General features: G+C 30.6%; 1 protein-coding gene across 9 annotated transcripts in view; it reads left to right on the top strand.

Annotated features, from left to right (window-relative positions):
- LOC134716349 (semaphorin-2A-like) overlaps nucleotides 1-27,733 on the top strand; it is an 83,824-nt gene that overhangs the window by 18,805 nt on the left and 37,286 nt on the right. For 3 of the 9 annotated variants that reach the window (XM_063579290.1, XM_063579291.1, XM_063579289.1), the window contains exons 4-6: nucleotides 1,575-1,627; nucleotides 14,162-14,335; nucleotides 18,978-19,160. In XM_063579290.1, coding sequence (XP_063435360.1) covers nucleotides 19,028-19,160 — 133 coding nt within the window. In that variant the 5' untranslated portion in view covers nucleotides 1,575-1,627; nucleotides 14,162-14,335; nucleotides 18,978-19,027. Of the gene's footprint in view, nucleotides 1-1,574; nucleotides 1,628-4,168; nucleotides 4,428-5,588; nucleotides 5,701-5,940; nucleotides 5,960-8,273; nucleotides 8,389-14,161; nucleotides 14,336-17,918; nucleotides 17,937-18,977; nucleotides 19,161-27,733 lie in introns of those variants that run through there. The other 6 variants (XM_063579296.1, XM_063579288.1, XM_063579292.1 and 3 more) reach the window with 6 other exon arrangements.

The following is a 27,733-nucleotide window of genomic DNA, read 5'->3' as shown; positions in this document are numbered from 1 at the left end:
CATACATCTATGCTGGTACTTAGTTGTCTTCTTGGCAAGCATACTACATCTTCTAATGTTTATGGAGCCTTTGAGTAAAATAACATTTCCAGAGTCCAAAAGATTTATGATATAGTTGCTAACATCCATTTCCTTCGGATTGCGGAGGAAAGTTGTCTCATTTGCAATCATACCACATCTATGAATTTAAATTCTCCTTAATTCACAAATTGAATTGGCATATAACTGCTGTAAAAACTGTTGTGCATGCAGGAATTTTAAATGTAAGGTGAAACAATTTAGAACCAAGTATATTTCGCCCAGCAAATAGATAACCAAATAAATGTTTGTACTGAAGATAATTTTCTAATTTCTATCTTAAAATATTTGCTCACAAAGAATTACTAATACCCTTGTTCAAGGAAATCTAATTGTGTTTCAAGCCATCACTTAAAGACATGTGGGATAGTTACTTTATGAACAAAATCAATAATCTTCAATGAATCCTATGCCAATTTCATTTATACAGCTAGTAGGAGAAATAATTGGAAAATAGCTACAGCCAAAAGAACATCTCTGGAGATGTATTCTATTTTGTCAAAGGAAGTGTGCTATTGAAGAGAAAATTAACCTTTGACAATCGAATAAATTACATGCTTTATTGTCCAGTGTTGTTAGATGTAAACAACCACATGCACGTGACAGGCTCATTAACTCCATGTGTTAGGCATGTATCTGCATTTGTAATGAAACCTGTCATTATATGGGTGACCTCGGCTAATCATGTCACATGTTTCATACCTTTGAAATTAATTACGGTGACACCAATTGAAAATTAATTGATACTTGAGATAAATAAATGTCTCTTTGTAATGGTCATCAATGTCCAGTTAATGGTCATTATGTACAGAATACACCAGAGAACCATTCTTCACCACTGTTTTAGCTGCAGGACATATAACTGTTGTATTACGTAACACACATGGATAAAACTTCATAATCAGATTCTGGTTTAAATAGATAATGGTCGTTGACATTTTAATGTCAAATTTTTGCTTGAAATATTTGGTAAATTTAATTTTTTTTCCTCCAATATTATATCAAGTTATCAAATCAGCTGCCTTGTTGGCCCTATTAGAATAACTCCCATATTTTCTCTAATTTAAAGAGGAGACAACCAATTTGTATAGTTTGACATTCCACACAAGGATCCAAATTGGTTAGGTCTACGAATTGTTTTGGAGCATATTTTTAATCCCCCAAGCAACGTGTCACAGGGGACAGAAATACCTAGCATCTATCTGTCTAGTCTTGTAATCTCTCAGTGTACAATTATAGCCAGATTTATATCAATTCCATTACAAAGGTTTATATAAGCAATGTCTCAGATGAGTTAAAAAATCAGTGCCAATCAACTTTGTTTTAAAAGAGTTATGCCCCTTGGAAATATAAATTACATTGTATATGTAAAAGGGCCAACATTCCTCCAAGATATTTATAAAAAGTTTTAGAGTACCAATTTTCTGTAGATTAAACTTTTGCTTTGTACAAAACATGCATGTTAATTGTAATGTATATTTTGTATTTATTTTCAGGAAAGAAGAAAGAACCTTTGATTACCAGTAGAACATATATAGAATATATTAATGTAAGTACAGGTAGAATGTAAAAGCCAAAAAACCTTTCAAAACATAATAAGTACTTACAAACATTACCATATTAAAAGATACACATGTATATTGAAGATATGCAATTGGTCTATAGAATCAGTCAAAGGTGAACATGCATTTCTGATAGGGTTAACTAACCTCGTTTGATAGTACATTGATTAACATTACAAGTTTGATTAATTTGTAATAGGTAAATTTGGTCTGAGAAATAATAGCAAGGATTTACATGTTCAAGATTCTGCTTCTGACCATAACCTCATTTTCATTTTTCCATGCTCAGTACTCATTGTATAGATGCTGTGAAAAATAAGTTTAAAAGGTGACCGAACTACACGGAAAACAACTGTCTTATTCCAAACAAGAAATGTGATATTTTTTAAAAGTCTTTGGTATCTATGATCTATCATTTAATATGTTTTACTGTGCATTATATCTTATTCTCTGCACTGAGAAACCATTCTTAGCATTGTAATTGTATTGATTATTGAAAAGATATTTTATTGAAAAATTATTTGTATGAAGGGTTACGTAATTGTAAACATGTTTTATTTGATATAAAGGTGTGATTTCTAAGTATTGATATATCTATAAACCTATCAATTCATAACAATTTTTAGGATATTGATATAAGGCAAGTCACTTCCCTTAGTGTATTGTTATATTTTATCTACATACATGAAGAAGGACTATTGTGTTTTTTTTGGATGAGAGATACATGATAAACATAGAAACTGTGAGTAGGAAATGTAAGGCTTCAGAACAGTGGTTTGTGGGGTATAAAACCTATGACAAGAGGTCATATTACACAGACTTGTAAACATAGTGTTACTATATGAAAAAAGGGAGGTTGGTTGGATCTCCCACTTTGTTTTCAATTTTAAACATATGTCCAAAAATATTTTTTTTGCCTTACATATATTTAGGATTTTATTTTCTCTTCAAATTTGATTTAATTATTACACAAAAAACATTAAATTTATATTTTGCTTTATCATTTTCCATTATATTTAACCATTTGCTATTTGACTTTATAAATTTGAAAGGTTGACATGTTTATTACCACTTAGGTTTATAATAAAGATACCTGATAATGATTAGAACCATTATATTCTTGCTGCACAAATGCATATTATTATATGGCAATAAAATTAACAATTTATAAAGCAATCAAAACATCAGCATAGATTTAAGAGCATATTTTAGCCAATAAGATGAAATTTATTTGAAATGCAGTTGTATTTTTGTTTTGATTTGATTACTCCAGGAAGAGTGTTATCTCACTCCCCTACCTTCAGAACTGTAACCTTTTATCAGTGAGGCAAAGAATAAAGGAGTTAACAGCTTATATATCAGATTGTTTGTTAAACCAGACATAGATTATATTTTATTATTCTTTTATTTGATGATGCTAAAAATACCTATTGAGGATTATTTGAATTTTAAAAAGATATGTTTTATTGTAGAAACAGTAATCTTGTTTTTTTATCAGCCATTTTTTTTTGGGTTTTTTTCTAAGCAGAATGTTAGAATGAGATAATAAAAGTGGATCAGGCTTTACTTATTCCATTTTAGTGATATAATCCTTTGCTAAAAGATGAAAGGATCTTTTTTAATACAATCAGTTGCTTAGCTACATTCAAGTCCAATTTCCACATGAAATTCTTCAGCGGAGCCTTACTCGGAAAATTCGAAATAACTCCAAATCAAATTGTCTCTTCTTCAACTAAAGCTATGGCTGCTGATAATGATAGGGAAGAGGGTTAATCAAATAGTGTGGTTTCCGTTATTATTTCAACCGTTTTCAGAGAAAAATTACAGTTCCTTTTTGCAATCCACTAATAGGCCTTAAACTAATAGGTGCTGAAGTCCATATGTCTGCTTTACATCAGATTTTTGTTTTAGGTTCAAAAGTTCCCTTGTTTTATCAATAATGGGGTGTAAAGCAACCAACAATCAATCAATCAATGTGTTATCAATATATACATTGACAGATCCAGGGGGTTGGGGGTTGGGTTGGAACCCCCCTTTTTTTTGGGCCGATCAATGCATTTGAATGGGGACATATAGTTGGAAGTTTGTCCTGGGTTGGGAATCCTGAAATCAAACTATACAAATAAGGTCACCTGTTACTCTGCTTCCATATTAATGTAAATATTATTTTTTTGTGACAGTTCATTTTAGGGTATTCTTTGCAGTCCACATTTTAAGTACACTTTTTAAACATTCAAGAAAATTATGTAACAAGTATTCTAAATTTATTACTAGATGTACACAAAAGGAATAGAATTTTATTACTGTCCTAAAGTTAGATTTAAAATGTATACAATATTTTCAGTGTCACTGTGTGCTAATGTTTCAAGGCCCATTGTCTCCATATGTAAACTAAGACTTTTTTTAAAGAAAAATAGAATCTGAACTGTTCTGTTATTGATATTTATTTAATTTGAATTTTAACATTTTAAATTTATTACAGAAAAATCAATAAATTTGTACTCAATAGTCAATACAAAATGTTTTTAACACTCCATGTAGGGATAATGGTGATTGTACTGTACTTATTACTTCCCTTTACATCAATCATCCCAGTATCCCTGCAGGCAGACGTGTATAGATGTGTGTAGTGTAAATGTGAAATCTCAAAGTGATGTAAAGCCTCTACTACATTGTAAACAAACAAAATCAACTTGTGTCACATAGGAGTTTTATTTCATCCATGTAAAAAAGGATTTCGAGTGTTTGGAGATATATCCATTATTCAAGTGTATTGATTATTTAGGAGTGAGTAGAGCATTGTTTTTATTTTGTCTCATTTACATATAATCTATAATAATTCTGTGCATGTTTGTTAAATCTTGTGTAATAGGTTGATAATTATATTGTCTGTATGTTTTACGTCACACATTATGAGAGTATTAATTAGATGTTGATATTTGATAGCCTTATGTTATAGTTTGCCACACATGTAATAGGGTATTTTTAACATACATACACACATATATATAAATAATTGATGAATTGTACAATTGTTTTGATATACCCTTATGATTGTAAACATCACAAAGTTTTTTACAAATATTCGATAAATGTATTATCAATTAATTATTTTTTTCAATTAATTGTATTTCGCAGAAAAGCAGGGAATGCCAAACAATTAATTAACAGGGTTGGGTATTAAATTTTAATAATATTTTTATTTCTTGTACAGCTGAAGCTGTTAATGACTTATTTTGATTTCTTCATTTTTTTAGTGAAATTACACCCGTAAAACTGTGATCAAGTCAAAAATTTGACACACTAAATCAAAAATTATGAATAGCTTTTAAATTGATTAAGATTATATAATACACCAAAAAACCTATACTGTATGTCTGTTCTCATCTTGTTCTTATCTTGTTGTTGTATTGTTATGATTTTATATTATGCAGTGCAGCTGTTTACATTTTTGCTACAATTTGTCAGATGTTTTGTGATTTCAATAAGAAAGGATAGTTGTTTTAGATATTCAAAATTCAGCTTTAACATAAAAATATTGTGAATAAGGATAGCAAGTTTTCATTAAGAAATCGTCTGTCAGCTTTTTTGTAATTTTTATTCTAAGAAGATTGACAGTGACTATACAAAATGGATTTCCATTGGCCATCTGTTTTCTGTACAATCGATCAGAACCTTTTTTCTCCTGCTGGTCAAAACACAAAGTTTGCAGGGTTATCACTGTTGTGTAAATTAGCAGATTAAATATAATAGCATTCTACACACTGTGATTCTCAAACATGGCAGTGATCTTTTGTGCTGATGTATAATAGCCATTAATCCCTTATTAGAGAAAGGGTTTAAGATCCAGTAAGCTTTAGCGAATGTTATGAATGACACCTTTTAGAAGGAGGTGACAAAATTCTTTCATTGGTACTAAGTTTAATCCACTGGTTTAAAGACCACTGATATACCAGATTAAATGGGTACCCTTTTATAAAAATTATAACTTGAAAAGAACTTTACACTAACAGTGCACAATTTTAATCTGGAATTAAATGCATAGTAATATATCCGTGTTGTAAGTTGATTTTTGTTTTGCAGTTTTTCTGCCATTTGTTCGTTAGAGATTTTTTAGTTTTTCTGCCATTTGTTCGTTAGAGATGTAGGATGATATCAGCCCACTTCCTTGATAGTATTGGTGCATGCCAAATTTTTATCAGTATTTTGATAACAAGCTACAATGTAGTTACATCATAAATTTGTACTTCAATTAGTAACATGTAATTAAGTTGGTCAGTTTATTAAGGGATTAATTACTGGTATTGTACCTAACTTACGTGAGTAGGAACCTATTTATGTATCATTATTATTTATTATCTTTGGTATACCAATTGTTATAAAATTATAAACTATACATTTGTTAGATTAGTATACATGTGTTTTCATGGTTTTCAAGATATGAAAACATTTATTTGTAATATGTACATTAATCTTTGCACTGCTTGATATTTTTAATAATTTCATTTTCATTACTGTAGCTAAAACAAAAATCACCTTTTTATACGACCGCAAATTTTGAAAAAATTTTCGTCGTATATTGCTATCACGTTGGCGTCGTCGTCGTCGTCGTCGTCGTCGTCGTCGTCGTCGTCGTCGTCGTCGTCGTCCGAATACTTTTAGTTTTCGCACTCTAACTTTAGTAAAAGTGAATAGAAATCTTTGAAATTTAAACACAAGGTTTATGACCACAAAATGAAGGTTGGTATTGATTTTGGGAGTTTTGGTCCCAACATTTTAGGAATTAGGGGCCAAAAAGGGCCCAAATAAGCATTTTTTTGGTTTTCGCACTATAACTTTAGTTTAAGTAAATAGAAATCTATGAAATTTTGACACAAGGTTTATGACCACAAAAGAAAGGTTGGGATTGATTTTGGGAGTTTTGGTTTCAACAGTTTTGGAATTAGGGGCCAAAAAAGGGCCGAAATAAGCATTATTCTTGGTTTTTGCACAATAACTTTAGTTTAAGTAAATAGAAATCAATGAAATTTAAACACAATGTTTATGACCACAAAAGGAAGATTGGTATTGATTTTGGGAGTGTCGGTCCCAACAGTTTAGGAATAAGGGGCCAAAAAGGGACCCAAATAAGCATTTTTCTTGGTTTTCACACCATAACGTTAGTATAAGTAAATAGAAATCTATGAAATTTAAACACAAGGTTTATGACCATAAAAGGAAGGTTGGTATTGATTTTGGGAGTTTTGGTCCCAACAGTTTAGGAAAAAGGGGCCCAAAGGGTCCAAAATTAAACTTTGTTTGATTTCATCAAAATTGAATAATTGGGGTTCTTTGATATGCCGAATCTAACTGTGTATGTAGATTCTTAACTTTCGGTCATGTTTTCAAATTGGTCTACATTAAGGTCCAAAGGGTCCAAAATTAAACTTAGTTTGATTTTGACAAAAAATGAATCGGTTGGGGTCTTTGATATGTTGAATCTAAAAATGTACTTAGATTCTTGATTTTTGGCCCAGTTTTCAAGTTGGTCCAAATCTGGGTCCAAAATTAAACTTTATTTGATTTCATCAAAAATTGAATAAATGGGGTTCTTTGATATGCCAAATCTAACTGTGTATGTAGATTCTTCATTTTTGGTCCCGTTTTCAAATTGGCCTACATTAAGGTCCAAAGGGTCCAAAATTAAACTAAGTTTGATTTTAACAAAAATTAAATTCTTGGGCCTCATTGATATGCTGAATCTAAACATGTACTTAGATTTTTGATTATGGGCCCAGTTTTCAAGTTGGTCCAAATCAGGATCTAAAATTATTATATTAAGTATTGTGCAATAGCAAGTCTTTTCAATTGCACAGTATTGTGCAATGGCAAGAAATATCTAATTTCACAATATTGTGAAATAGCCAATTTTTTTTTAATTAGAGTTATCTTTCTTTGTCCAAAATAGTAAGCAAGAAATATCTTATTGCAAGATTTTTTTTAATTGGAGTTATCTTTCTTTGTCCAGAATCAACTTAAATCTTTGTTATATACAGTATACAATATATATTCACTTTTTACTACCAACTGATAAATTTAAATAATCTTTACCATTCAGTGATAACAAGCAGTTTTTTTACATCTTAATATTTCATGATGTATTTAAGTGAGTAGTTATTGTTGCAATCTCCATTAGAATATTTTAATTAAGATTAGTTTTGGAATAAGGGAAAGGGGGATGTGATTAAAAAATTGGGTTCAATTTTTCTCATTTGAAATTTCATAAATAAAAAGATATTTTCTTCAAACATTTTTTTGAGAGGATTAATATTCAACAGCATAGTGAATTGCTCTAAGAGAAAACAAAAATTTTAAGTTCATTAGAACACATTCATTCTGTGTCAGAAACCTATGCTGTGTCATCTATTAAATCACAATCCAAATTTAGAGCTGAATCCAGCTTGAATGTTGTGTCCATACTTGCCCCAACTGTTCAGGGTTCAACCTCTGCGGTCGTATAAAGCTACGCCCTGCGGAGCATCTGGTTAATTAATGAACTGAATTAATACTTTATCAATATATAGTCATTACTATGTGGCATATTAACCATGTGATTCATGATATTGTGGGAAAGTGCAAAAGACCAGTTATAATCATGCTTACAATTTTTAGGATTGCCTCTATTATTGTACATCGTGTGACATTTATAAAGTCCATTAAACCTATCAGCAGACCACAAAATGATGTGAAATTCACTTAAAATGTACCGGTAAGTTGATTGATTAATTTCATCCTTAATTGAAGTTTAAATGGCAGATTATAAAAGTTATGTAAAGTTTTGAAGGGTAATATATTTTTGATATCTCTATTGTTTACTCTAGACTAAAATATGTTGTTATTTGTTAATTTTAAGTATTTCTAAAAAAGATTACAATCAATTGTCTTTTCCGTTATATACCAAGAAATTATAAACAGGTTGATGGTTCTCATTGTTTTTCATTTAGGGAGTGCATTTCTCCAAATAATGCAATTCTTGTTAATTTTCTGAGACAAAAAGGGGATGCCGTCACCAAACCCTCTTACAGAGTCCCCCTCACAGAGTGCATGGTTGCATCTGTTTTCTTTTACATTCAGTTGGCAATAGTTCAGATAATTTAACCTTAAATGATGAAAAGGGTTACTATCATTTGAAGATGATTTGATTACATTTTTACTTCCTGTGTAAATCTGTGATGATTAAAGGATAAATCTGTTTATATTACGCTCCTATATCAACTTTTGTGGTTTACAGGTTAAAATATATGCGTTTTTGTTCCTATGTACTTTTTGTGCATTTAACTTACCAAGAACCATTATATTCAAAGAAAAATTATATATTTATGTCTTTGTACTGAGTAGAAAGATCAAAAGCTACTATAAACAAATTTTATCTGATTCACAGAATTTATTAATAATAGGAAATTCATTCAAATCAGTCTTCATACATGTTGTACACTTGAACGTAAACATACTTTTTGATATAAATAAATCTAAAAAAGTATTTTTATTGTATTGTTAAACTAGTTTTCTGCCAGATTTTGAATGTATTTTTCGTGCATTATTTGATTTTATTGTCATTGCAATAATAAATCCACCTGTTCAAAGTTTCATCTGTCCTAAAATAGAGAGAAAATAGATTAATTGTCCAATTTCAATATTTGAAGTATCAGTGAAATATATATCAGAAAACCATCTGCCCTCATCTAAATCAAAGAAATGTCCAAAGGAAAGACAAAATTTAAATGGTTGAAGTATTGTCAGTCATGGTCAGATGTTGTTAAGTAGCTCCTTCAGGACAAACCTGTTGTAATAGTATTAGATAAGTGGATAATGATGATAATAATCTGTTTATGTCTTTTGATGTAATTCCTAACCTATAACACACTTCTAGTGTCCCCCAGCCCCTTTATTTGAATGTGACTACCTTAAAGGTAGGTGTCACTCTATATAAAGGTGACATTTTGATAGATTGATTACCTTTATGTAATGATATCCCACCTGTTTTAATGATTCAGACAAATCTACCCTGTAATGTGTGATATTAACATCCTTCCAGCCTTCTGGTTCAGGTACCGCTAAATCTACCCCATAATTTATGATATTAATGTCCTTTCAGCTTTCTGGTACCACTAGCTGTCTAATTATACCTCACTCTAGGAGGTGGAGGCTATATTATAATCATTGTCACTGTTTGGCTGCCTGTCTGTTAGTCAGTCAAATATTGTCATCACACTTTTCTCAGGAACTTTTTCAGAATAACTAAATGTAACTTGTGTGCTCTTTTCAAAGCTGACTACTGTGGATTCATTATTTTTCGTTAAATACCAATTTTCGTGGGTTTCGTGGGTACAGGTTAACCACGAAATCAAATGTTCAATGAAATACATATTTTAAATAAGCTTACTTAGTATACAGAGAGATTGTCAAAACCACGAAATAAAATATCCAGCAATCCATGATAATTGATACCCACGAAAATAAATCAATCCACAGTACCACATTCTTCCTGGGTTTTTTTATACTTTCATATTACTAGTGGGAGTTTGCTTAGCACGAACTTCTTCATCTGCTCTGCTTATGTTTGTTTTGTTGGTTTACCTTTGCAGTGCAAGACTTATTGTCAGATTTGTAATTTTGGCTTGGCTTGTTAAATACAATAATTGGCGGGTCTTAATATGGGCAAGTGAATAGATAATCATATTCTTGTTTACAAAATGCTTACAGCATATGATACATTTTAATAAAATAAATATTTATTAAACATAATCTATAGTGAAAGTTTTGTAATATTTTATGAATATTTGTATTATATTTTATACATGCGGACATGAATGATTGATTTTATTGTTGCAAATTGAGTTTTCGTGATGGTGATATCTTTGATTGATGTCAGCAAGTTTTAAAATAAATTGCAGACATAACAGTAACCACTGATTAAATCCAATTGCTTAATCAAAAGAAAGTAAGGTGGGGTGATGTAATTGAAATTAGACAACTATTCAGAGATGTAAACAACTGAACAGGCATATACAGCCTTCAACAATGAGCAAAACTCATACATTCTACAGTCAGCTTTAAACAGCTTCACAGTTGTAGAATGTGAAATAATTCAAATGTTGAAAACCAATGCCCTGAATTATGACAAATCAAAATATGTCAGACAGAAACAAATGACAACCTGACTTTGGACAGATGCTTAAAGAATTTGTCATGGCTAAACATGTATGGAGCCTGTTATAAACCTAAATGTCGTCTGGAAATCACAGAGCATTCCATCATGAAAGTAGCTTGACAGAATTTAAAACCACACTAGCACAAGTTCTTCTCCAGTGTTGACAACAGGGTGTTAAACAAATCGGTTTTTTATGAACTAAAATGTCATCAGGGATTCCTAAGAGCATTACACCATGTTAACCAAGGGATTATACCTCTTGTAGATATATGATGTTGTTCAAGAAAAATTGCTATTACATATGTGATGAGATAAGAATTTTTACATCTTTTAAAAGTATAACCACACACAAATAATTGAATTTATCAAGAGAGAGAAAGTTCTCACATTACATTTCGTTGACAGAGAAGGTCAACAGCAATGGTATAATCAGCTATTTTTATCAAACAGATGTTAAAAAGTGTCACAAAAACTGTAAACATATGTTACTAATGTCAAATATTTGTTACCTATTTTGTTATACACACAGTTCCTGAAATTCCAATGATCAGTAATGAAATGGTATATAAAAACCTGAGTAAAACACAACATTGATGGATACCGTTAACAATGATTTAAGTTTGCCTATATTTAGATGACAATTTCTGTGTTTATAATGCAGATTTACTATTTATACAATAAAATTGTTAAAAATCTTATTTGTTTCTGGGGCAATACAGAGTGATTTTTTCCTCTCCTGTGCATCTTTTTTCGAAATTGACTGGATCACACTTTTTTAATTTTGGTTCTTCTTGAGAATAGCTTGAAAGAATTCAACCAAACTTGCACTGACTTTTCTAAATTGTAAAAACATACTTTTGCACATGCTATTTTGATGATTTATCTGACTGATTTATGAGTTTTCACAAAAGCATAGACTTATAATGTCACATCTACTGATGTTGCCTTATTAATCTGCAATTGTTTGAACATTTTTGATCTGTATGTAAATTGATAATGTTCAGGAGACCTTTTGTATTGTGTAAAATCCTAGTCAGGGAATAGGAAACTGAAGGTGCATTCTTCAGAACATTTCCGTATATTTTTTTTTATGTTACATTGTTTTGTTTTCCTCAATAGTATAAAAGATGATATATCATAAGATGTATATGTAGGTGTCAACATCCTTTAGAAAAAGATTGAAAAACCCACTCTATTTGATTCGTGCAAGTATTTATTACACTTAAACTTAACTTTATGAATTTACGATAACATGTTTTAATTGAGATCCTCTAATTATATTAGGACTAATTTACATTAATGAATTTCTGCGTAAGAGAGATTTGAATTTTCTTTAAATCAATTTTTCCCAGGATTAGGGTTTGCATCTGTTGTGTGGATTAACATATAGTATGTATATTTGATGCATAAGCATGTGCATATTTGTCACATAACACTTAAACGGTGACCTTAACACATAATTACATTGTCCTATTGTATGAAAGGTCATGGAGAGCAAGGCTATTTGGCATTAATGGAAAAATGTGTTATCATGAATTATAATAAATTTGTGAAATTTACTACATGTGATATTTGATATGAGGTCTAGAATTACGCCTCATTTCATGTATAACTATATATCATGGTATTTACAAATTTGCCAGAAAATATTGTTGCAAACTTGTACTGACTTCATTGTTGCTAGGATAAAGTTGATGTTTTGCACGTAATGTAAATGTGTTTTTGAGATCCTCATTATAGCAACACATTATGACTATCTTTACTGATGCAGTGGAATTTAAGAATAATGAAACATGTATATATTTTTCATTGCATAGTTGTCGCTGATATTAGATATACATTTTGTGATTTAAAATCTTTAAAACAAACTATCAACAAATTCATGAGTTCTGACACCTGTTTATGTTTTTATTTCTGTATTTTATGAACTTCACTTCTGTTCTTTCTTCAAGACATAATTGAAAAAAATGGAAGGCTGGTAGCCTGGTACTGTGGATTCATTAATATTTGTTCTGTACCAATTTTCATGGATTTCGTGGGAGTTGGGGAACCAGGAATTTAAGTGTTCAACAAATTACAAATTTGGTATCAAAGGAATATATGCAAACTTTGCCAAAGCTACAAAATAAGATATCCATGAAAATGCATGTTTTCCTCATTCCAGTAAAACTGTTACCCATGAAAATAAATCAATCAACATTAATTCAGACTACTAGCAAACATGTTCAACAGAGACACATTCAGTATGTGCCTGTCCCAAATCAGGGGCCTGTAATTCAGTGGTTGTCATTTGTTGCTATATATTATATTTGTTTTTTGTTTATCTATATTGAACAATTTTACATTTGCTATTTCTTGGCTTTTTATTATGAGTTTGATCATTGTCAAAGGCCGTACAGTGACCTATAGTTTTTAATTTCTAATGTCATTTGGTATTTGATGGAAAGTTGTCTCCTTGGTAATCAAACCACATCTCAATTTTTATACTCATACTTTTAGTATACATTATAGAATGGTAGACCACCCACTTCTTAAGTTGCTCTGTTTCAAACTTAAACAAATTGTTTATTTTTCATTATTTTCCTTCCATAGTCATAAAAAAATCGTAGTTCCCTGACAAACATAACTTGTTGTGAATATGTAACTTATTATGCACTGTATTTGCCTTTTGACTGACTAGTAATATATTTTTGCATTATTATTTTTTCAATAAAACATGATACAATCTAATAACTTCATAGTTTAATAAGCTTGTGTCAAATATCAATGAGGAGTCATTAAAAAGTTATAATGGAAACTTGAACCCTGGCAGAGGACAAATTTTATACACTTGCCACCCTTTTGAAATATAGATGTCTTTAAATTTGGCTCCTTATTGTGTATCCCTCTAATGGTTTTAAAATATTACATTTAACTAGTCTCAAAAACAGTCATTTGGTCCAGACAATATTAAAATTTTTGGTCCGTTTTCCGTTGCAAAATTAAGATTTGGACAGTTGACTTTTGTTCATTTTGACAATCCTTCATAATTGTTAGTAATTATTTAATAAATGAAAAATGAGAAAGTAAAAATACAATAGGAAAGTATGAAAGATATATAGTTACAGGACTTGAATTTTAACCTTATGTTGTATATTTGCATAAATATGTTTATTTGAAATATACTATTGTATGTGAATTAAAGTATGCTGTTTCAAATGTTTGAAAAATTCTTGATGATATCTGCAATAAGATTTTCAGAAAACTGATTTTGAATACAAAATTGCATTTTAGAATAATTTAATGACTTATAAAAACAGACTGTTCAGTGAAATATATATTTTTTTTACAGGAAAAGGAAATGAGGACAGAAAATCAAGATTAATTCTTAGGAGGATATTACATATAGATATAGATATAAAAAATATACAATATTGAGGACAAGGATATAAATATTAATCATGTTTTGAAGTATGAGGAAGACAAGAATTCGTTTGGATATTATACATGTACTAGGATGACATAGGTAAGTGAAACGTTTTATCTTATTAGAAAATCCAGATTGTGGTATAAAATCCATTAGTAATGCGTGGGAGATGTAAATATGGTGGGAAAAAAGGGGGGAGGCGGGTCAGTTTTTTATTTTATAGAAATTTGAAGTGCACTTAGTTGCCTGAGTAAAATAAAATTGTGTGTGAATCAAAATGTTTTGTGAAATTAAGGTGAATTTTAACTTTTAAAAAGGTCTATATGTAAAAGTCAAAGTCAGTTGTTGTAACAAGATTGATTGTCTTTTCCTTAACATCCTTGTACATGTTGTAGCAAGAAATAACAGGCAATACGAATCATATTTGATGATTGATAGATTGTTTTAATCTTTGTAAAATTTCCTAATGAACCAAATGAAATAAAGAAGATGTATTTATAAATATAGCTAAATGACAAAATTCTGATATTTCATGAAGTGTTAAAAGATCCAGTATACCACTCTGGATTGTGTGCAAACAATTTTCATACATTTATGGTGCATTCTTCAATGTGGTGAAACATGTAGCTAGTTGATCTCATAGATATGTATAACAACATAAAAATAAAGAGATATGATGTGATTGCTATTGCGACAACTAACTATAGACCAAAAGACAAGTCAACATATCAGATACTATAAGCAAAAGGTCTACTACATTTGGTGTATGGAATGATTGTAAGGTGTACATGTCAAATTGACAGGTGTCATCTGACCTTGACCTTCATGGTTCAGTGGTCAAAGTTAAGTTTTTGAGTTTTGGTCTTTTTTTCCAATACTATATGCACTCATTCAACTGTATTTGGTGTGTGAAAATATTTTATGAAGTTCATGTTATTCTTGCTGGTTTTATTTGACCTTGATCTCATTTTCATGTCCATGGCTCATTGGTCAATGTAAAGTTGTCTTGGTTTAGTTTGTCTTTAAGATACCATAAGCAATAGGTGAACTATATTTAATGCATAGATTGATTGTAAGGTGTACATGTCTGTGGCATTGTACATTTAACCTTGACTTCATTTTCAGGGTTCATTGGTCAATGTTAATTTTTCTTGGTTCAGTCTGTTTCTAAAAACAATAGAACAGAACATATTTTATTTCCAATTAAGGGCCCACAAGGGACATACAGAGCATACATGAATATAAAGGAAAAAGAATATTGATTTGCATAGATACATAGATACAAACATTTTTTTACAAACAGTAACAATACAATTACTAAAGCAGATATATATAAGCAATAGGTCAACTATAATTGGTGTATTGAATGATTGTAAGGTGTACATGTATTTATCGTTTGGTTTATCTGACCTCAACCTCATTTTCTTGGATAATGATAAGTTTATTTGATAGTTGTAGTAAAGCTTCATATTTAGGGCTATCAAATTAATGGTTAGTAAAGAAGGTGAGACATTTCAGCGTGTGCATTCTTGTTTTGTATATAGTGGCTAAGTTATCTTATAATGGCATGAACTAAGAACATACCTCTTGCTAGTTTGATAAATGCATTGAGAAAGCTAAAGGAATTACATCAATCAAAGTGACATGCTATACTGTACCTTTAGTAAGCTGTGCATGGGGCGGATCCAGCCATTTTAAAAAGGGCGAGGGGGATTCCAACTACATGTCCCCATTCAAATGCATTGATCATCCAAAAAAAGGGGGGGTTTCAATCCCCGGAACTCCCCCTTGATCCGCCATTGCTGTCTTCACAACAGAATTAGTTTATTGAATATTTAGATTTAATTATTATGGGATTTTGACATTTATGGTCATCCATACACACAGAATTCTTCAAACATGATCAAATTTCTGTTTTAGTGCTGTTTTAATTTCATTTCATATAATACTTTTTTGGGCAAATTCATTGTTTATGAATAATCATACAAGAGTTTAATATTTTTTTGGCATATTGCAAATTTTAAGTATGAAACACCTGACTCTATAAACTGCAGCAGTCATATCAACCAGGTGTAAATATTAATTATCTACTTTCTACATTTAATCATTTCATAAGCGTTTACCTTTTATGTTTCTTTTACTGTGTCGTAAAATTATTAAGCATATAAAATTTTTAAACTAGAAAATTAATAAATAATTATTTACATACTTGTAGTTAAATATTCATTAAATATGAGAAAATTTCACTTAATCGTATAATGAACATTTTTGAGTGGCATTTTTTGTAGATTCAACATATAAATGTGTAAATATAAACTTTCATTATCATCTTAGTTTTGTATGGTTTATCGTTTCAATTTTTTAACCAACTTTTGACAAAAATATGACAGCGAAATAATTTAAGAGGTAGATTTTAGATTAATGACACAATTTTACTAGAGCTCGCACTCAGCTCAACTGAATTCATTTACAATATTGTCATCATATTTCAAAAATATTATCCGATTATGAGAATTTTGCATGCTACAGTAGAGTTAGAATTAACTATGGGGTAATCTAACACACACTAGTGGTAATCTAACACACCCTTGTGGTGTTTAATTATGGACCTATCTTCAACTTTGGCACTTATTGCCCTATAGGTGAGAAATTACATCACTTTAAACAGGTAATAAGCATTTTAAGACTATACTTGTCAGATTTTTATCTACTTTCAATATGATTTACTGAAACTTATAACATCAAAATTTCATGAAATATGGCTTTTAATAATTTTCTTGTTAAATATTCCCTCTGTTATCTTTTCTGTAAAACCTGTCAACCTTGCCAGTTTCTTGTAATGTTATCAAAGTCTGAAAATCTAAAAAGGTTTGGTGATATATTTGTCTTTGAACCTTAGTTCTTGTTCTGATGTAAGACCGACATTATTTTTGGCATCTTTTTACTGGCAAGTGTATTCTTGCTGTGTAGAGAAATATTTCCTAACCTATGGTTCTATGACCTTGAGATGTAAGTTGCTGTGACATTCATAGTCTGTCATACAAGTCATTCCAGTTATAGTTATGTGTGAGGCACCAGTCATTCCAGTATTAGTAATGTGTGTGAGGTACCAGTCATTCCAGTCATACCAGTAATAGTTTTGGGTGTGAGGTACCAGTATTTATAACTAAGACTAACTCTCTAAAAGTTTGAAGTGATTGTTTCTATAATTGGTGATGTCAAATGTCATGTAAGTGTTGAAGTATATAGGAAGTGCAAGGTACTTGGTACTCAGATGAAATTAGTAAGAATGGCATTATCCCTATGACAGGAAGAACAAAACAGTATGGCAGCAAGTCATCTTTTCAAAATTATGTATAGACAGAGTGCACTTAATTTGATCTTTATCTGGTGATAAAATCGGTGCGGTGGTGGTGTATAATTGTCTGTTACAATTGTCCTGACTAATTAAGGAATATTGTATATTGTTACATAGGAACTGAGTACTTTCTATCTGCCATCTTGTCTCTTGCAGTATGATACATGTACATGTATTGTCTAGTGACAATATTATTTCATTATTCTTAACTCACTTGACCTTTTTTGCATGAATGACAACATTTTCATGCGTAGGAAATGAGAAATGTGTAGGATATTTCATGTTCATCACTTTACGATAGGAGAGAATTAGGTATTCTATACAAAGACTTAACTTACTAAGGTATGTTGATTAATGTACACGTGTGCACATTGACATTGAAAATTATTGTTTTAATTTATACACTGTATATTAAGTACTTGTGGTTGGTATGTCCTGCTGCAGTGTGTTTTGTTTTTTTACATTGTTACAGTAAAATAAGGTTAAATAAGTTTTGTTTATAAGTCCATTTAAAAGCAAAATTGCAGATAGTTTTATTTTGATTTAATACCACTACTACTTGTAAGACCCTGAGTGGCAGAGGCTTTCATCCACACGGAAGCCAGTGGTTCTCCTTTGTCATGCATTTGATAAAGATTTACAGTTTTATAAACTTCCGCAGTTAATAAACTTACAGGTTGTAAACTCATTATTATAATGTAGTTAATAAATTTTGGATCTTTGTCAACTGCTTTTGTTGTACAGCTTCCCCTATATTGTCCTTCTTTGGCTGTCGAAACTTTTTAAGCAGTCCTTGGAATTTTAATCTTGAAATGTGCATACTATAGCAAAATGTGAATACTCTTATGTTGATTTGAAATGAACCAAATAGACATGATATACCGAAAAAAATTCCTGTTAGGTATTTTAACATCCTGTGCTTTCAAATTTTTAGGTTTAGTGTTTCAGATGAATGTATATCAATAAAATTTATAAAGTGTTATTTGAATTTGCAGCATTTTAATCTGTTTGCTTGCTTGTTTATTTTCTGCCCTACTTAAATTTTGTATCAGATCCATTTGTAAAGAAATCCAAGACATACAGCAATGGTATTTTGTCAGTTCTATCATATCTGATGATAATAATTGTCCATGTAATGACCACCTCTACTTAAGTTATGATTACCTAGTTGGGTCACAGTATTTATCACTTTATGATATTTGTGACATTTTTTCAGGTTTATCTTAAATAACTATTGAACATTTGCATTGTTTTTACATGGTGAAACTTTTGATATTTTAGTGAAATGATTTCAATGTAATGAGAAACATCTCATGTTGAATAATAAACTGTTTTTTGTGTTCTAAAACATGATTACTTAAAGATTTATTTTCATCATTCCAGGTTACAAACAAGACAGAAAAAGAAGAAAATTTCGAAAAAAAAACGTAACAATGGCGCCAAAGATATTCCAAGAATTTTCCATTTGGAAGCTGAATCTGTATCTAGCTCTACTGCTCACTTTAGAGACTGTTCTGACTTATGATCTCAGGGATAGCATAGCTTGTGCTTCATTTTATAAAGATGGTAAGTTGTCAGTTGCATAAACTCAAATATAGCATAGTTAGTGCTTCATTTTCCAAGAATGATCAGTAAGGGTTTCAAGAAATCAAGATTTAGCATAACTTGTGCTTCATTTTATAAAGATGGTCAATAAGAGTTGTCTGATCTCAAATCTTGCATAGTTTGTGCTTCACTTTTCAAAGATGCTCAATAAGGGTTGTCTGGTTTCAAATCTAGCATAGTTTGTGCTTCACTTTGCAAAGATGGACAGTAAGGGTTGTCTGGTCTCAAATCTAGCATAGTTTGTGCTTCACTTTGCAAAGATGGTCAGTAAGGGTTGTTTGATCTCAAATCTAGCATAGTTTGAGCTTCATTTTGCAAAGAAATGAACTATGGGTTGTATGGTCCATTGGAAATGATAAAGATATATTTTATGAGCCCCCTAGCAATTTTGATACTTTTTTTTATTTAAAACAAGTACAAAAAGGTTTTTTGGAAAGAAGAAAATAAGTGATATGATTTTGTTTGTAAAATCATTGGTGGATATCTACCAGTAGCGGTTGGCTTGATATGAAATACAGGTGCCTTTCCATTTAATGATCACTAAAATGTATATCTGTCATGATAGATTTGATTTGATGTTTTCAAAACGCATAAATCATCATGAAAAATCTATCATTACATATTAAAAGGCATGTCTTAAAACAGGTGTCTTCTTGGTGAACAGGTTTACTGAGTGACTGAGATTTTACATTTTGATAATTTGATCTAATCTTTTAAAAGCAAAATAAAAGAGTTATTGATGTCTTAATTCTAATTAGATACTTGCTGAGCAAAGCATATTAACCCAAGTACATACTGTTGAGTTTGAATGTGAACTTAATTATATCATGTTGACTTCTTTAAAGATAAGAATCGCCAGAAGCATTGCAATTTCAAAAGAACAAAAAAAGTATAAAGAATGTAATAAATTTGCAGAAAACGGTCACCAAATATAAATTCACATGTTTAAGTAAATTTCATGATGGCCTGGTAGGTCAGATTGCTCTGTATCAAAATGGTAAACTGTCAAAATTATGCTGGTTAGGTATCAGGCTTATAGTCAGGATGTCTCTTTGGAGGGTCCTGACGGTCTGACTTTTGATACTGTGGATTGCTACTATTTGTGGAATGCTAATTTTAGTGGGTTTAATTTAACCATGAATTTCAATGCTAGTTTAAGGGTACACATTTTGCCTATTTTATATCCATAAGGTAGTGTGCAGACTTTATCAAAACAATGAAATCAAATATCCGCAAAAGAAATTCACTAAAAAATGTGTACCTTCACAAATTAAAGTATCACTAATATTGAAACTAAGATAAAATCTCAACTTAAGTAGTCTTTACTCTTAATTTTCTTTTCAAAGGGTTTCACCCTAGTCTCGGGAACTCCTGTTTGCTAGGGGTTTATGGTATTGTCATGAAATAATTTATACTACAATCATCCTCAATTTCTTATGCTAAGACTGCTTTTTAAGCCATGGGGGGTTTAGGTAGTTCTGAGTTGCTTTACAATCTAGACTGGGTTAAGTTATACAAGATATTTATTTTGTGAACAATTTGTTGACTGGGTTATAAAAATAATGAAATTATTGTTTGTCTATATTATTTTGTGATGGAATTCTTTGATGTTCTGATTAGAAATTATGCAACAATTTTCCCAAGGGTAGAAACTTCTAATAGTGCAAACAGTTTTATCCACTTCTGACGACATGAAGTGCATTCACAGTTAACCCATGGTGTTTAGTTATTGGCAAACTGCATTATAATAACAGTAACGATTTGACTAAAGTAAACTCATGGGGGCTTTTCTCTGGATCAAATGTCTTTTTAATTTACAAGTATGAAATGTTCTTGTAAACTCTGTAGACTATTTGCTGTGACAGTGTTATACCATAAAAATTATCATTTCTGATTAAGATAAAAACTTACTAAACAAAATGCCATTAAATGAGGTATTCTGATGTAATTTTTAGAATCTGACATTGTTAGCATTCTATGTCAATGTTAGGGAAATAGTTTCATCAGTCATTGCACTCACTAACAGTTTATTCTGACTGTCAAGGGGGGAAAGCTAAAGGACCTAGATACAAACTCTTGGTGAAATCAGTGTCGCTTGGGGTCAGGCGCTGATATATTTATACCAGTCTATAAGAAAGGATTTTGCAAGTCTTCTATATGCTGAACATTTTTTTTTCTTAGATTGGAATAGTTGCATGAGAATTTAGTACCATCAACATATTATAAGATGAGATAAATTTTATTTTCCAAATTAGGTCTTTAAAATATATACCTGAGATCATTTTTGGTGGAGTTTAAGTTCAGTCTAGTTTCTATGTTGTATTTTGTGGACTTGTCTGTCGATAGTGTTTTGTCTTGGCATTTTCAGTTTTTCTTTGATTTATTTGTTTGAATATGCCTTTGGTATCTTCAGCCTTCTTGTTATAAATGTTGAGTATGTGTTGATGTATCTCTGAAAATATTTTTTTCAAATGTCATCTCTGAAGTAAAATATCCCCCATATACTAGTATACCAGACATGGTTATTATTACATCAATCACGACAGACACAGTTTTATAGGTCTGTACAATTATTCTCATATTTGTCTGCATTTTTTCTAGAACATGTTGTAGTTGACATACTGGTGCTACTCTGAGCTTTGATGTCCTACTTACATGCAGATAGAGCTAGATTATATCAAATTATTATAGTTTAAACTACAGAGAGAAATGTTTTTGTAACATAAACATCTGTCTTCAATTAACATATATGCTACTGCATATTATATAATACATACTTGTGTCATGGAGTCACATATTTGTCACAAGAGCCAAAAGTATTGCATCATTGTAGAAGACAGTTGCCATAGATATCATAAATAATTTGCATATTCAGGGGATATCAATGCTAACATATGACTTTTTTGCAGTCTATGATTAACTTTATTGATCTTTATACATAAGTAAATTGTGCATTAGAAATAAAGCATATAATTTTTTAGGAAAATATAATTTTCTCTGTAACTCTGCCAACCAGTCTAAGCAACGTAATGAGCCGATTTATGTTTGTAAAAAGGAGAAAATAAAAACAATCAGAGTCAAGTGGTTCATTGATGGAATAACATTAACATTATCAGATGTACCTCTCAACAACTAATGTGTCTTCAGTGATACTCTACCTCAAAGTATTGGGAGAATTGTGAAAGTCCAAAACCTAATTCAAAATTTAAAGAGCTGATAAAGTTCTAAATTTAGACAAGATTTCTATTCAAAACTTTAAGATTTGAATTCTCCTTGGTGGTAAAACATTCGATACCTTCATGGGAAACTGAACGCTGATAATTATGTTGTTGATCCGAAACTCTTATCCAAGTTGTGACAAGTTTGTCAAAACATCAAATTCTGTGCGTGTTATTGCATTATATAATTCTATTTTATCATACTGATATTCTAATGACGATAATGAGAATAGCAGGCACCACATTTCTGTGTTTTGTAAGCCAGACATTAACATCTGAAGACCAAAAAGGCTTAAGTAACCAGTTCAATAAGTAAAGTTTTATCAGATAATAAATTAACTGGTAATTAACTCTGATTTACATGAAGAATGTGTTATGTAATTAGGTTACTTAAAGGAGAACAGACAGCTCAAATGTTCTCAATCTCAGTCAGAAATAAGTGGTTTCTAAAAACATTTCTCAGCCAACACATGTTTACCCAGTGTACCAGTTTTTCCAAACTAACCAGAGAGTCATTAACCATTCTTGAGTTATGTCCCTTTTTAGCTTGAAAAAAATTGCAAAGCTTGAGTTGGGGGGGGGGGGGGGGGGGTGGGGGGATTCAGGTCCTCAGACACATTCTTCTTTTGTTTTTATGATATTTATGTGACAAAAATTGAGCTGAGGATATTCATAGAAACACCATGTTATCAGTAAATATTATCACAACATTCTGTGCTTCCTTATGGCACAGAAAAAGAAAAACAATTTGCCAACTAGAATAAAGGCTTAATCTGATAAGTTTATTCACACAATTGAAATGAATTTCACATTGTCTAACTTTTACACCGTGCACAATAACTGAAATTGTTGTCTTTAATCAGATTTTTTAATATAATAGTAAAATTAATACAAAACTGATGACTTTTGATGATTACTTTGAAAGTTGAGATGAAGAAAATCATATTATATTTACACTTCTATGTAAGGAAGGTTAAGTGTTTTCATGTAAAAACAATGTAAGAATGTCGACTTTTGTTTAAGTTTTGCTAGACTATGATTTGATTACCCAATAGATATCATTGGCTATTCATTGTTAGGATTGTATGACTTTGTACCATCATAATACAGTACATATATATGTACAGAAAGTCAATGGAAAACAAGGAGGGGAGTTAGCACTGTAGTTATCAGTTTCATAAGAACATTTGATATGAGTAAAGAAATGTATGTTGTCATTTTTTCGTAAATATGAAATGTTTTCCCTTTTAAAGTTAGAATTATTCAGAATGCAGGACTCATGAATTTTTCTCAAAAGTTCCCTCCTTATTTCATCAACATATAAGTGTAGTTGTATATTCTGCTTCTACAATCCATAATGCTTGATATTAAGGGTTCTGTTAATTTTGATCTAATGACAGAACCCATGCTTTTGCTTGTATTTGGAAAGCCATCTTAGACTTAGAAAATTACATACCAATGATGATTACAGGAAACTTACTTAAATTGAGCATAGAGGTGATGGTCACAGAATGACCTATTAACAAATTGGTAACATTTCGTAAAGCGTATTCTGTCTTAACTGGATAGTAAACTTTGGCTTATAAGATCTTTGAATAAGTCATGAACTCATCTTAAAAATTAACTGTAGTAGCTTATATCGTATTTGTACAAAGTATCTTGTATAAAAGAAAATGGCTTTTAAATGTAAATGCAGTTAGTGCCCCTGAGAGAGAAAGAAATAGGTGATCTGGTCAGATAGAAAAATGAAATAAATTACTTAGTGTTTCAATAGGTAAAAGTGTATCATAAACAATCATCAGTAGCTATCTAATAATGTTAAGAATAATGTATACATCTGAAGGTCAACTTCTGTAAGATAAAGGTGTGTTCTTCCATTTGTTTGTAAAGTACTGTGGGAATGGATATCATTATCTCAAGAAATCAAACAAAAGGAAATAGTTTTCTTTGTACCTGATATTACCATGGTTTCTCAAGTCTGATTGTTGTAGGTAGTGGGTGACTGCTACACCAATGAAGATAAACACATGTGTATTACAAGAACTTTCAATATAAAATTTATTATTTTACATTGAACTTCTTACGCTATTTAGTCATTTTTTGAAATCTAAATTGTTACATTTATTTTGAGCAGTCTGTACATGATGGCTGTAATGCTCAACCTTGATAGGAAACTGTTGCCTGTACTTGACATGAAATTGTCATATTTAAAATTTCTCACAATGCAATCCAAATCAATTATTAAGTGTAAAATGAAATAATTTTTATACAAAGTTTATTAATCATTTTTAATGTACTTTTATTATTCCTTTGCACATTGGCATCCAGTACATCCTCTTCTTGACAGGGAAGTAACTCCTATTCAAATATAATGCTCTTTTTAAAAGGGAAGTAACTCCTATTGGAATATAATTTAGATTTGTCAAACGACTTCAAACAAGAACAGAATAAAGCAAAAATAACAAGCAAAAGAGATTAGTAAAATATGGGATCTTACAAAGGGCATAAGAAGGCCTAATAAATTCAAATATGAAACATTTTATTAAAGTTTAAAAATTTAAATAAATGGAAAAAACATTTAAAGAATAAGCCTGAAGACACATTTCAGACATACAAAGAAAATTTGGATAAGCCCAATATAACATAGTCATGATAGTGAATTTAGTTAGCTGATGAGCTCTATAATTTCCGTAACACAAAGATTATGAATTCTATTAACTTGGTAAGCAGCACACCCTGAAAACTATGTGTTGTAATATAGTAATAACCATGTGCTGTTCTGATCAAAATATATAATTAATGATAGAAACACACTCCATTAAACATATTTAAAGAATATACTTATTATTTAATGAAACGTTTTCTTCATTTAAAGGAGAATGCATTTGATCACATTTTGATATATTGTTTATAGATTCAGTTATAATAAACAAATACTGTTTATCAATGATTTGTATGACCAGATGTGAACTCCACCACTTCTGATCTTAATTATCAACCTCATTCTATGATAATCAATATCATAACAAAAAACATGCAGTGATGATACAAATGGAATAGGTCAGATGGTCTTTGTACAATGGCTAATGTACAACAGTGATCACTTCTGAACTTCACCAACTCCATTGTTGCAGTAAAATAATTAAAATATGTATGGGCTCTGTTCATTGTTGAAGGCTGTAGAGTGAGCTATAATAGTTATTAATTTCATTGCCATTTGGTCTCTTGCGAAGAGTTGTCTCATTGGCAGTCATACCACATCTTCTTTTTTGTATAGTAAGGACAGTGATTTTGTTTACATTTTTTCAATTACGATACTAAGTTTTAGTTATTTAAATGTTTCAAATCAGACTTTGTAAGAAACATTTGCCTTATATCTGATTGTTAGCATACAAGAGTCATTATCAAGGGTTATATTATTGAAGTGATATTAATCTTAATCTCTCACTGGGAATGTACTTATGAAATCTTTAAAAGGGGTGTGTCAGTCTCAAATGGATAGCCCTCTTTTGTTCCAGATTATAGAAATTACATAACCTCTATAGCGTAACAAGCAGAGAATGATATTTTACAAGATAGGAACAAATGTTAAGAGGCATTCAAAAGTCAGGTTTAAGAATTGTGTATACATGTATCTTATATCAAAATAAGTTAAGTGTTGTGAACTAGGCCAAATACTACATGTTAAAAGAGATTTCTATTGGTTTTTGACGTCTTACTTTCAAGTTAGATACGAGGAGTCTTTGATTGAAGTACATTACCGGTAATATATAAATGACCTACAAAATTTGGCTTAGAAGAGCTTGCATCCTGCAGTTTATTCCATGTTTCTCAAAATATCAAATAAATACTTGGTTTTAAATAACAGGAAAACCTTTGCAAATTTGAATAATAAAGTTCTTTACATTCATATTCAATGTAAATCTGACAGGACCTGATTTTCAGATGGATTTTTATACGATCGCAAATTTTGAAAAAATTTTCGTCGTATATTGCTATCACGTTGGCGTCGTCGTCGTCGTCCGAATACTTTTAGTTTTCGCACTCTAACTTTAGTAAAAGTGAATAGAAATCTATGAAATTTTAACACAAGGTTTATGACCATAAAAGGAAGGCTGGTATTGATTTTGGGAGTTTTGGTCCCAACATTTAAGGAATTGGGGGCCAAAAAGGGTCCAAATAAGCATTTTCTTGGTTTTCGCACTATAACTTTAGTTTAAGTTAATAGAAATCTATGAAATTTTGACACAAGGTTTATGACCACAAAAGAAAGGTTGGGATTGATTTTGGGAATTTTGGTTTCAACAGTTTAGGAATTAGGGACCAAAAAAGGGCCCAAATAAGCATTATTCTTGGTTTTCGCACAATAACTTTAGTTAAAGTAAATAGAAATCAATGAAATTTAAACACAATGTTTATGACCACAAAAGGAAGGTTGGTATTGATTTTGGGAGTTTCGGTCCCAACAGTTTAGGAATTAGGGGCCAAAAAGGGACCCAAATAAGCATTTTTCTTGGTTTTCGCACCATAGCGTTAGTATAAGTAAATAGAAATCTATGAAATTTAAACACAAGGTTTATGACTATAAAAGGAAGGTTGGTATTGATTTTGGGAGTTTTGGTCCCAACAGTTAAGGAAAAAGGGGCCCAAAGGGTCCCAAAATTAAACTTTGTTTGATTTCATCAAAATTGAATAATTTGGGTTCTTTAATATGCCGAATCTAACTGTGTATGTAGATTCTTAATTTTTGGTCCCGTTTTCAAATTGGTCTACATTAAGGTCCAAAGGGTCCAAAATTAAACTTAGTTTGATTTTAACAAAAATTGAAACCTTGGGGTTCTTTGATATGCTGAATCTAAAAATGTACGTAGATTTTTGATTATTGGCCCAGTTTTCAAGTTGGCCCAAATCGAGGTCCAAAATTAAACATTGTTTGATTTCATCAAAAATTGAATAATGGGGGTTCTTTGATATGCCAAATCTAACTGTGTATGTAGATTCTTAATTTTTGGTCCAGTTTTAAAATTGGTCTAAATTAAAGTGCAAAGGGTCCAAAATTAAACTAAGTTTGATTTTAACAAAAATTAAATTCTTGGGCCTCTTTGATATGCTGAATCTAAACATGTACTTAGATTTTTGATTATGGGCCCAGTTTTCAAGTTGGTCCAAATCAGGATCTAAAATTATTATATTAAGTATTGTGCAATAGCAAGTCTTTTCAATTGCACAGTATTGTGCAATGGCAAGAAATATCTAATTTCACAATATTGTGAAATAGCAAAATTTTTTTAATTAAGAGTTATCTTTCTTTGTCCA

The sequence above is a fragment of the Mytilus trossulus genome, chromosome 4 (genome assembly GCF_036588685.1).
Source record: "Mytilus trossulus isolate FHL-02 chromosome 4, PNRI_Mtr1.1.1.hap1, whole genome shotgun sequence".
NCBI classification, from domain to species: domain Eukaryota; kingdom Metazoa; phylum Mollusca; class Bivalvia; order Mytilida; family Mytilidae; genus Mytilus; species Mytilus trossulus.
Note: the sequence above shows the minus strand (reverse complement) of the source record. Positions and strands in the feature narration are given on the sequence as shown.